Raw genomic sequence first — 12,180 nt, forward strand, 5'->3', positions numbered from 1 at the left:
GCAGCCTGCCCCAGGCACTTCCTAGCCGGGTTTCCTGTGTGTATTTTCACGTTCTCATGGCTCTTCCAGGAAATCTGGTGTTTCACAATGAAGACCTCCCCACGTGCCAGACAATCACCTGTCCTGAGCTTCTAAGAGTTGATGACAGCAAGATCCTGCTTCCTTGGGGGAAGTGGAGACAGACACACACACACATCCCTGTTCCAAGAAAAGTCATGTCTGCTATTTCTGTGCTCCACATAGCAGCACGACCTGCCCACAGGATTTAGAAATCTATGTGGCTAAAAAAAGAAGGAAAACAAAAATACTATGGAAGGAAAAGAACAGCAGTGCCCATGTGGTTTGGCTCCGGGTGGCAGGCCGGGCCCGGAGGTGTGGCTGCAAACTGTCAGCAGCTGCCGTCTGCTTTCCTTGTGGAGACAAGCCCTGGACAGGAACAGGCTGGATGGAAGAGGGATGCCCCGACCTCACTGGTGAGCAACACATGCCAACCCTCATCTGCACACGTGCTTCCTATATTTTCCCAACCTTTACAAACTTTCCCACATATTTTCCCACCCTGGACAAACTTTCCATTGGGTTCTATGGGACCTGGGCAAACAGAGGCAGTCTTACAGCTTGGACGCCACGGTAATCCTGGGACACACAAATGTCACAGAAAATGGGGAGCGACAATGGCAGACACCATAAATGCACAGGCTTCAAACAAGAATGATGAAGGGACCCCAATGGGCTGCTGCCGGACATGCTGGTTTTGAGGAGATGTCTTCTCCGTGTCACGATGTAGCCACTGACCCACCACTTAACAACTTGGGCATTACTTTCCACCTATGATATGAGTTTAAAGTCAGGGACTTCAGGGTTTTATAACCACCACCATCTCCAAAGGAAGAAGCCTAAAAATCACACAATTACTGAGAAACACGGAACAGAAACACGAGCCCCCTCTTCTCCCCAACAGCCCCTGAGAGGAAGATGCCAGGGTCGGGGGAGCCTGAACCTCCTGGTCAGGAGAGCTGGCCTCACGCAGTGATGGCCAAGAGGGCACTGAAACACCAGTGCCACCACAAGGCTGTGCAGGCTGCCCTCACATGGGGACGAAGGTCCCCAGATGGCAGGTAATGAGTCTTAGTGACCTTTGTACTAAACCTAGGCCTGGCCCAGGAATAAGCAGTTACCTCAAGTGGGGGTGGGGTGTGGGATGAAACTTCCCAAACGCATCCAAACCAGCGGCTCTCAGCATCCCCTACAGGGCTGATGTAAACAGATCACTGGGCCCTACCCGCACAGCGTCCAAGTCAGAGGGTCTGGGATGGGGCTGAGAATGTGCGTTTCTAACCAGGTCCCAGGTGATGCTGTGCGCTGACCTGGGGACCGCGCTTGGAAGCACTGAATGAGGTATCAGTGAAGTTTATAAAAATCGAAAAGGAAAGAAGCCACTAAGACCTGTATTTCTCTATATGCCACCAGTTAAATACAGTCCAATCAAAGCCACAAATTCTTGGTAGGACATCATCTCTTAGAAGCCAGCCCCAGGGAGACCTCATTCTTGGAGCCAGGATCTCAGGCCCCATGAAGAGGCAGAAGGGAAGGCCCAGCAATCACACTCAGGCTCCTAAACCAGGAGTCACCCTATTAAAAAAAAAAGTGGGACTGCCAGACAGGGTCTGGAATAAATAATGGGAAACCCTTTTGGAGAGGAAAAAAGCACCTGGCAATGATAAATTTAAAACAGACTTATAAAACCAGGGGTAAGAACAGACAGAAATATTCCCTGGTAAGTGCCATTAATCTGCAAGAGGAGGTATAGTGAGGAATGCAAATCTCCTAGTTTTAATTGTTCTTTCAAATGCTTCCACTAAAACCAAAACAAGACAAAACATTTAGAAAAACAAAAGCAAATAGTAAACTCCAGCTGGGGCTGATCTTTATTTCCAGCAACAAAGCCGGGGGCGGGGGTAGGGTCAGGAACCTCAGTGAAGGGCTCTATCTCGGGTTCAGACAGTGGAAGACAACACCTCTACAGTTGGCTCAGTCTCCTGTTAACCTGTAGGGGTGCAGTCTGTTTCACCCCCATTCCCAGCACAAGAGTCTCCTTAAGGAGACTGACTACACGATGCAGCTGTGATCATCTCTTCCTACAGATGGGGAATCGCCAGTCAAAATGGCAAACTCCAGACGGTGCCAGACATAACCAACTCCTGTGAGGTTCAGGCATCAGCCACCACTACTTGCTGAGGTTTAGTTCAGTGTTTTCCAAACCTGGCACCCCTAAAACCCTTGGGGGAGCTTCAAAATAATGTAAAGCCCTTCCCTCTAGATTCTGTACTAATTGGTGTTTAAAAGCCCCAGATGGCTGTGTTGCCGCAAATCCATGCACCCTGCCCTTCCCTAACACCCCTGTGCAAATGCCAGAGCGCTATGTCTCTCATATTCTATCTGAAGTAAGAGTGTAAGGCCTTTGGTTCCATCCATTCTGGCTTCTCGGGGGCACCTGAGTTCATGGCTAGCAATGCTACAGGGAAGTAAATTTTCTACACAGCTGAATTCTATATATCACTATCTTCAATGGCAAAAGGAACACCTTATTTACATCTTTCTGAAAAACTAAATACTGAATTATTGGCAAGGTGTACATTCAAATAACTTGCTTTATAAGAAAATGAGTTGCACTATTTTCCTTCTTACTATTATAACAGTTATCTTCAACAGTATCCACCCAGATATCACACACGCACGCCCATGTAACAAGCTCAACGACTAGACGGATCTCACCCACAACACAGAACAGCGAAGTTCAAACAAATAAATTACAAAGACTGAAAAGGGCAAGTGTTACTGGCTGTCTTCCCCCTCGACACCCGGAGGGTCCGTGTTCTAGGCCCACCACGAGAGGCCACAGAGGAGCTGACAAGCTAACACGCGAAGCAGTCCTGCCCCCTCAAGCTGCTCCATGTGTCCTAAAAGGGAGAAATAAAACAGAACCAACAACTCAGCCAGCACCACCGTTGTGGGGAAACCCGGGACCCACCAATCTAACAAAAAGACACCCCTTTTCCTGGCCTGGACTTGTCTCTAAGGAGCCAACGCTTAATCAGTACAAAAGAAAACAAAAGAATGGAGGAAGGCATTGTCTTACCTTGCTATCGAAGGTCTCCCCCAACCCACCTCTATCTGTATCAATTAAAACCCCAGTTATGCAGCCAGTGCACTACAAGGAAGGTCACTGCTGCCCGTCCTGAGGGATTCCACGTAAGAGCACACACAAGAAGTCATCTGAGCTCGCTGAGGAATTAGCGCCGTGGTGGGCTACAGCAGGGCCCTCCACTGAATGACAATACATTTCAGCTGAGCGGCGCTTGAAGCTGCTCCTTCTCTCAGCTCTGTTGTGGATTTCTGGCTTCTTGGCCCATTGCCCCCTACCCCCAACCCAGCTCTGCAGAAAGTGAGGTGTCTGCAGCGTGTGCTCCTTGACCCACAGCCATCCGTCGCTCGTGTCTTTGATCCCAGGCACACGGCCATGAGGTATTAGAGCAACCCCTCCTAGTCATAAAAGAATGGTTTCAATTTAACAGGCAAGGTTGAGAGCATTTTCAAGTTACATTCAGCCAGATGAGTACTTGCAACAATATCTCATTCTTCTTGCACAAGGGATATAAGGTGAGAGATATGAAAGCCTGGGACATCAAACGTTCCTACCTTTGTTTTTAATAATGGAAATTCCATCTTAAAAAACTGTACCCGGTCCACACTCTGTGTGCTTGCTTTAAGAATATAAAATCCCTCCCCTCCACCCTTATTGGTTTTTCTCCACCTCACCATCGACACACACAATATTTAAATCAACTCAATATGATGACAGATGAAAAGGAGAAACATGCAGTTCCAAGGCAGAGCAGAAGATGAGAAATGACTCTGATGTTTTTGGTTAACTAAGCAAAAATGTTGTAGTCGCTCAAGATTACGATGCTGTCCTCAGTTCAACCTCAGATTCACTGGCACGCTCTTCTTTCCCACGAGAGGGAGCCGTTGAGCCGAGGCCTCTGCCAGCCTTTCAAAACAGAGCCAGAGCCCAGAGAGAGAAACAGTTGGTGGCTGGGTATAGTCCATTTGCACTTTCAAACTTGAATCAAAAACAAAGAGCCTGAACAGAAGCAAAATGCACTGGACAGACAGTGAGTTATGGAAGGGGAGGAGCAGCCTGCTCAAACACTGACCGCAGCAGCACGTGGGCAGGAGCCTTCTATCCAAGGCCAAGGGGAACATGCTCTAAAGAGATGCCTGGGTTCTACCAGGAAATCTAGATGTACCTACAACCTCTCCTCCCATTGAAGGCAATGTAAGTGAGTCACAAATACCACACCACCAGCAAGTGCAGTTCAAATGACAAAATGATGTCATGAGAAGAAAACCTTAAACATTTTTAAAAACTAATACGATTTTCTAGGTTTCCTTCTCGACAGTCGTATTTTCCAGAACTTTAAAAGAATATTCTCAATTCCTTGGCGCTCTCTGAATCTTACCAAGGCAGGACTTTTCTGCAACGCCTGTCCGTTTTCATATGGAAACCTCTTCAGTGACGGTGGCCTAGCTCAGTGTAAGGTCCTGCAAAACCCACGGATGAGCCAGTTGATCATTTTCTTCTCACACTCAGCCTCAGCATAAGAAATGAGAATCACATGTGGCCACATCTGGTCCAATATCCTGGCTTATAAACCACACAGATTTCTATACAAGTACAAAACCTGCTCATGACTCTCTTGGAAAACTAATACTTCAAAACCCTTGCTAGGAATAAAGCTCGTTTGTTGCACCATCCCCTAAACTTGTTACTTTCTGTCACCGCATGTAAGCAGATGTACTACTGCAGGAAAGCAACAGAAAAACACCATTTGCTCCTTGGCGAGACCCTTTACCAGACAACCAAATTATTACCCAGGGGCAATCCCAGCCCTGTGACAACTGCAATGTTTTACAGGCACATGCATTCCATGACAAAGACAGCTCATTTGGTATTATCGAGAGTAAACGGTCGGTCAGAGCCCTCTCACCAAGAAAAAGGTGTATGCACTGGTGTGTTCTAACTCTCAGGTTCTAGGGACTCCATAAATGGCACACACTATCAGACAGTATTACCCAGTATGCAGGAGGGGAAGTGGTTTTAGACTCGGCAGACAGGTGTGTGCCCCTACACAGTTCATTAGAGCAAGCAGGGCAAAGGGACTTCTCAGCAGCACCCCCTAAAAATTATATCCCTCCACATTTCATACAGTCTCATTTATGCTTTCTTTTAAGCTGAACAATAACCAAAAAAAACCCCTAAATATCATATTTGAAATGAAAGATCAGAGTATCCTCTGGGCCCACATCTTTCATGCAGTTGAAAAGATGAAAGGTCACAGTCTAATCATTTGCATCAAGCAGTCACAAGGGAATCTACAATTTGCTTTTATTGACCTTATTTTCAGAGTATTTAACTAATAGGATCTGGAGGTTTGAAAATTTCCCTTTTATTTCTCACAATGTCCCTGTGCAAGGAGTTGGTAAGACTGGCTCCAAAAGAATAACAGGGCCCAGGAAGGTTAAATATCACATCTCAAGACTCATTGAAGGTCAGGGTCACAGCCAAATTAGAATCTAGAGCCATGGGTCATCCCATCTGGGCTGGTTAGACTGGAACAGGGAGGCAGGAGGAGAGGGAAGAGGGAGAAAGTGGGGAAAGGGTGACAGGAGAGGATCCCTGCCCTGCATGAGCATATGGCGTTACCTGCAAGGACTCTACCCTGAGCCCTGGAAGCAGCTGAGCTTCCTGCACTAACTCAGAGGACTGCTGTGTGAGAGGCACCCCAGGACCTCTTTCCTGCACCTCAGATCCTGCACAGGGAACAGGTCACACAAACATGCCATGGAGCACGGAGGCAGGCAGGGCCATCCCAGGCTAAGGCGGTACTTGCTGTTCCTCCTCAGCTCTTTACGCTGTCCAACTGTGCTAATTCCTCTCATCCCCTTAACAAAGGGAAACCTTGAACTGAATGAAGGGCAAGTGCTGAGAGTGAGCTCTGACCAGCTGAGACGACAGGCGTATCCCACGCACCCCCGTTCGTGACCGCGCAAGAGGGTGTGTGCACCCATGTCTGTCCGTGCATGAGAATGTGAACAGTCACATGTACATGACTCAGGTCCTCTGCCACCCTTCATTCCTGCCTCGCCATCCCGATGATGGGTTCTCAGGGCAGAAAGGCAAGATCTGGAAGCTCACCTGGATATGGCCTTAAGTTCTGATGTGGCCCATTAGAATTTTACCACAAGTAAACTCAAAAAACTCAAAAAAGCAAAGTGGGATGAATAGAAGATAAACAAAAACAAACAATCAACTTAACCCTACTCTAGGATCCTGGGAAAACAGGATGCAGTCACATGGTGTAATCACTGTCTTTCTTTCTCTCTGGGTTGCTTCTAATTCTGTTCTCTTTCATGAGCAAAAACCTTAGGTTGCAGAGTTCTGTACACGTCTCCCTCAGACCAAAAGCATTAGGAACAGGAGTGAAGAATCACAGACCCAGGACCAAAGCTCGGTGCGTCCCTGGGCTTTGTGCCTCCAGTGCTGACAATCGGGGGTCCAACGGTTGACAGACACCAGGTGAGCGCATGATATGGCCCAATTCCACACCATGCCTGTTGCCTCTGGGAAAACTGAGGTCTGTTTTGGCAACAGTGGCCAGTGTTTAATACGTGCTAGGTGTGTGTGGACTGTGAAAACATCAATGTGGTGGGTATTCTTGCCATGCCCACCTCCCCACCAACTGCATACTATTTGCTAGGTAAAGGTTCACGTGTGCATGCACACATACCTGTCTGCCTGTGTGTGACTACAGTCACATGTTCACATTCAGAGAGAAATATCCACAACATCACCAAGAATGAGAAAGACCACCTCCACCACAAGATGAAGTCAAGTATGTTCACACCACAGTAACCATGTACACAATGACCATGCTAGTCACTCTGCAACACGGCCAGCCAGGAAATCCCTTCTATCCCCTCCATAACTTCCTCTGAAGCTACTTTAAGGATCAGAGCCTCCAGTTTTTCTGGGGAAGATTTTAACACTGTATGTTTAACTCTGTGAGGAAAGCTCATCCATGATCCCATGACTCAGCGGATGTTAAAATGGAGTGGGGAACAGGAGCACGAGGAATCAGTGAAATGCCACCTGTCCGGGGGACAAGCCCTCAGCTGTGTGCATGCAGGAACCTGCCTTCATCCCCACTACTCATCCCTAGGGTTGTGAGAAATCAATATCCAGGAATGGGAACATCTGGACAGCAATAATGGCCAAGCCCTGAGGGATTCTTCAAAACTGCCTGACCAGGACTGGCATTTATCTGTGGCCCTCTTGGGGGCCAGGGGGCCAAGGGGGGCAGGGCGGGACAGGCAGGGGCAAGGTGGTGGTCAGGGTGGCATCTACCTGCACTCTGTGGATGCTACGGCCTGGGACTCAAATGCCTTCAGTGGAAGAGGTGCCACCCAGCCACACCCAATTCCACAGACTGCTCGGCAGTGCACACAGCATGCACATATTCTGCTTCAAAGGCCAGGTGGTGAAATGGTAACTTGTCACATCAAAAAAAATGGAAAAGTAGACCAGGATCATCCACTAACAGAACTATGCCATTTGCAGGCCTATTTCAAAACCTAACCTAAGAAAAACATGTTCCCTGCCACTCTACCGCTCATGTGGAGCCCAGGGTGGGTGGGTGGGAGGGAGAAGGCTTAAGTAAGGAAGTGAGTGCCCTTTCTGGGTGAATGCAGTTGGTGAATGCACTGGCACCCCGGGATGAATGCAAATCCAACTGATGGATCTTCACAGAACAAAAGGTGCAGGCGCCTGCAGCCCGTGCAAACGTGTGCTCTGTCTCTCCCTGTCTTGCTTCTGAGCATCACTTCCTGCTTCTTGAGCCCTCTGAAGATGAATTTTGAGCTTGGTGAAGTGAAGTGGGAAACTGGGGTCTGGCACACATGTGGGCACCCCTGCCGGACTTTACCTGTTTCCGTAAGTCCTGAGCCGACCGATGCAGAGGGGGGTGGTGATGGTTGGCAGCGGGCCCCTTGGCCGAGGAACCCGTGGAGGGGGCCGCTGCGGGGTGGTTCGCTGAAGCCTGCTCCCGGCGGCTGTCAGCCCGGTGATCGCTGTGCTTCTCCTTCGCGGGAGTGGCCTCTTTGCTTTTGTGTTTTTGAACAGGTTCCTTCTCCCGTGTTGACCTGCTGGAACCATTGAAAACTAGAAAGGAAGGAGAAAACAAGAAAAAAGTAACTACCTTGACCACTACCACGCAAACTACTGATATGGTTTGGCTCTGTGTCCCCACCCAAATCTCATGTCCAGCTGTAATCCCCATGTGTGAGGGAGGGAGCTGGAAGGAGGTGACTGGATCATGGAGGCAGTTTTCCCCATGCTGTTCTCGCGATAGCAAGTGCATTCTCATGAGATTTGATGGTTTAAAAGTGTTTCCCACCTCACGCTCTATTCATTCCTGCTGCCACGTAAGATGTGCTTTGTTTCCCCTTCGCCGTCCCCAATGACTGTAAGTTTCCTGAGACCTCCCCAGCCTGTGAGTTCCTTTAACCTCTTTCCTTTATAAATTACCCAGTCTCAGGTACTATCTTTATAGCAATACCTATAAAGAATGGACTAATACACCTCTACTCCCTGAAGTCAAAAAGAATCAACCATCAAATGTCAGATGTTCTCAAAAAAAAAAAAAAAAAAAAAAAAAAAAAAAAAAAAAAAACAGCCAGCACCTGAACGCAGATGATGGGAAGAAGCCTAAACATCAAGAGACAAAATTAAATTTAAAACCCTAACCATTAAGAATTTTGTGCTTTAGCTAAAACAACGGAAAAATCCATTCTTTAAAAACTCCCTACCAGAAAACTCCAGCACCCCTCAAAGTATCAACATCATGCCTGACGAAAAAGAACTTAAACTTTTAACACAGTCTCATTCCAAGAACATGACCACCTGGAATATAAAGACAGGGGATCCAGAATAAGGAAGTATATTCTCAGCTGGGTACCGTGGCTCACGCCTGTAACCCCAGCACTTTGGGAGGCCAGAGCGGGTGGATCATGAGGTCAGGAGACTGAGACCATCCTGGCTAACATGGTGAAACCCCATCTCTACAAAAATACAAAAAATATATATATATATACACAAATATATATATATAGCCGGGCATGGCGGCGGGCACCTGAGGCAGGAGAATGGTGTGAACCCGGGAGACGGAGCTTGCAGTGAGCTTAGATCATGGCACTGCACTCCAGCCTGGGTGACAGAGAGTGACAAAAGGAAGGGAGAGAGGGAAGGGAGGGAGGGAGGGAGGGAGAGAGGGAAGGGAGGAAGGAAGGAAAAGAAAAGAAAGAGAAGAGAAGAGAAAAAAAAAGAAAAGAAAAGAAAAAAGAAAGTCTATTCTCAGATTTAAAAGAGATGCATTTTTTGAGGCCAGAGAGCTACTGCCATGCATGGGTTGGGGGCAGAGCTGCTTTATCTGACATATCAGTGACAACAGAGATGAAGAAAGGGGTGATGGAGCTTTGAGCCAGATCCATTTTCTATTCCTAAATTCAACAACAGCAATAAAAGCTAATAGCTAATATTTCTTAAGTGCTTCCTATAAGCCAGGTGAACTATGCTAAAGCCCTGAAGTACACTGAGCCTCTGAATCCTCAGAACAACCCTACTGGACAGGACACTTACAGATGGAGGGGGTAAGTGCCTGGCACAGGCCATGCCACCTATCCCTGGCACATGAAGTCAGCCTGCCTCCCAAGCCCACCCCATCCCTCCCCAAACCCCAGGTGGCTACAAGTGAGAATTTCCAGTGTGCATGGTGCTTCCTACACACGAGGCAGAGACTTCAAAAAGAGAACAGGGATGCTCGGGGTTTCTACAGAAAATCAGAAATACCAATGTTATGGGTTTATCCTTCTGCTTTACCGCCCCTCCCCATGGAATAAACGAGCCTTTCACATCCATTTCTCTGGAACCCACAGGCCTAGACTCCCCACAAACAGTCCAGACAGGGCCTGTTTCTTCAGGGAAGGAGGAAGCAAACCCTGCTCCTGGGTTGCTTTAGGCAGATCAGCAAGGGGAAGCTATAGTGATCTTTTAGCCATCATCCTGCCGGAGGGAGTTTTCAAAAGGTTACTGTGTCCACTCATCCATCCGGCACTCACTGGAGCAACTCCAGGCCATCCCCACCCCAACCAGGACTTGCAGAACTTGAGGCAGAATCCCCCACCCCCACAGCAGCAGATGAAAGGGAAAACTGTTCCTCCTTTGAACTGTAAATCTCTTCCTATTGGCTTGCAGAAGGAGAAATCAAATCTTTCCTCCTCTACACAGCTGAAAAACATCTTACCTATCTGTCCTTTTTGAAGACTCCCTTTTCCCCGCCATTCAATCTCACATTGAATTTTAGGAGTCCTTTAAATTACATTAATGCCCTATAAACTGCAAATATCGTTCTGTTGCCATTTACTTTTCCATTTGCTGTGGTGCCAAATCTGCTAACAAATTTCAGTTTCTTACTTTAATGCTTAACGTATCCTTCTGTACATTTTCTCCCGGTTTTATTAAAGTATAACAATTAAAATGGTATGTTTATAGTATATGACCTTTTAATAGAGGTATAAAGTGATTATACCAAGCTAATTACCATATCCAATCTCCTTATACACTTTTGTGCTAAGAATATTTAAGATAAGCAACTGTGGAGTATACACTACATTATTAGTGACCAGTCACAAGGCTGTCCAGATCTACAGATTTTCTTCCTCCCCTCGAACCAACTTTGCACGCACCCTTTCATCAACATTTCTTCATTCTACCACCCATGCTTTCAAATGGTGAAATAATCTTCTAAGTTTCCTTCTAATTGTTTTATAATTAAACTGCTTGGATTTAATTCTTTAGTCCAATTGTCATGGTATAAGATGGAGATTTCACATTTTCCCTGTATGGATTGTCAGTTGTGAACCTTTATCTCAAAGTTTGTTCCAGCACCAGTGATGAATAGATTTTAAAATACTGAAGGAAAGACCAGGCCACGTCAAAATACGGGATACAATCCAATGTTGTACAAGATTCTACTGGATACTCTCAGTTACAGAGAAAATGGAGAGTTTCAAATGGTTGGCATTTATTCTAAGTCTAAGTAACTACCCATTGTCAGAAACCATCAATCATGCCCAAGCTGGCAGTATCTGTGCTAGCTTTCAAGACAAATTAAAAGCAACATCCGTAAGAAGTCATACTTCAATGTGATTAAAAATCAAGCCAAGGGAACATGAATCTAGGCAATTCTTGACTGTTCACCAATTTTCTAAAGCAGTGAACACAGCTTATTAAAATATAGCACAGGAAGTAACTGGTTTTTTTTTTTTTAATCTCCAATACTCCTCCATACTTCTCTGTGCTTTCTCCTGCCATTAAGACATGTCTCAAGGTGAGGCCTGCTATGAAGAAGCACCAGTTCTATAATTACTTCTCTTTATTCAGTTAACAAAATATTATTGTATAGGTTTGCCACCCTTCAAAACAGTATCTGCAGCTCATTCCCAGCTCTGTTGTTTGCAGCTGGGCAAGTTATCTAATCCTTAGTTTTCCCATCTACAGACTGGGGATAGCAGATGTTCCTGTAGGTAGAACATGTACCACAATGTCTGGGGTTCAGTAGGCACACAGTATTTGGGAGACATTATTACTGCATGTTTAAAAGCGTCATCTCAGGTTACTGCACAATCAGATTGTGGGCAAATCTCAATTGCTTCATATCCCTCCCTGCAGAGTATAAAGAAGGCCTTCAATGCAGACAAACGCTGGTCTCAGTAAGACCCAATACAACCTCCTACTCCTCTGGGTCATTAACTAGTCCACACTGACCATGCCTGTTACATCTCCGACTCATGCCAGACCATGAATCAGAGTCTGGGGACAAAGTCCAGCGCAGCCAGGTGCCTCCTAACGCTTGCCAGTGTCACTTTCATGGGAAAAAGAGGAGCAGCAAATCACCTGCCTGAGCAAAAAGAAATACAACACTGAACACACCTCCCAGTTTTCCACCAGTGATGCGTGGCCAGATCAGTGGATCTCAAAGGAGAACTCCACCGGTGACGCAT

General features: G+C 46.7%; 1 protein-coding gene across 4 annotated transcripts in view; it reads right to left on the bottom strand.

Moving 5' to 3' along the window:
* LOC105482474 (jumonji and AT-rich interaction domain containing 2) overlaps window positions 1-12,180 on the bottom strand; it is a 280,037-nt gene that overhangs the window by 27,864 nt on the left and 239,993 nt on the right. For all 4 annotated transcript variants that reach the window (XM_011742588.3, XM_011742592.3, XM_071097587.1 and 1 more), the window contains one exon: window positions 8,046-8,281. In XM_011742588.3, coding sequence (XP_011740890.2) covers window positions 8,046-8,281 — 236 coding nt within the window. The remainder of the gene's footprint in view (window positions 1-8,045; window positions 8,282-12,180) is intronic.

Source organism: Macaca nemestrina, chromosome 5, assembly GCF_043159975.1.
Source record: "Macaca nemestrina isolate mMacNem1 chromosome 5, mMacNem.hap1, whole genome shotgun sequence".
Classification (NCBI taxonomy): Eukaryota; Metazoa; Chordata; class Mammalia; order Primates; family Cercopithecidae; genus Macaca; species Macaca nemestrina.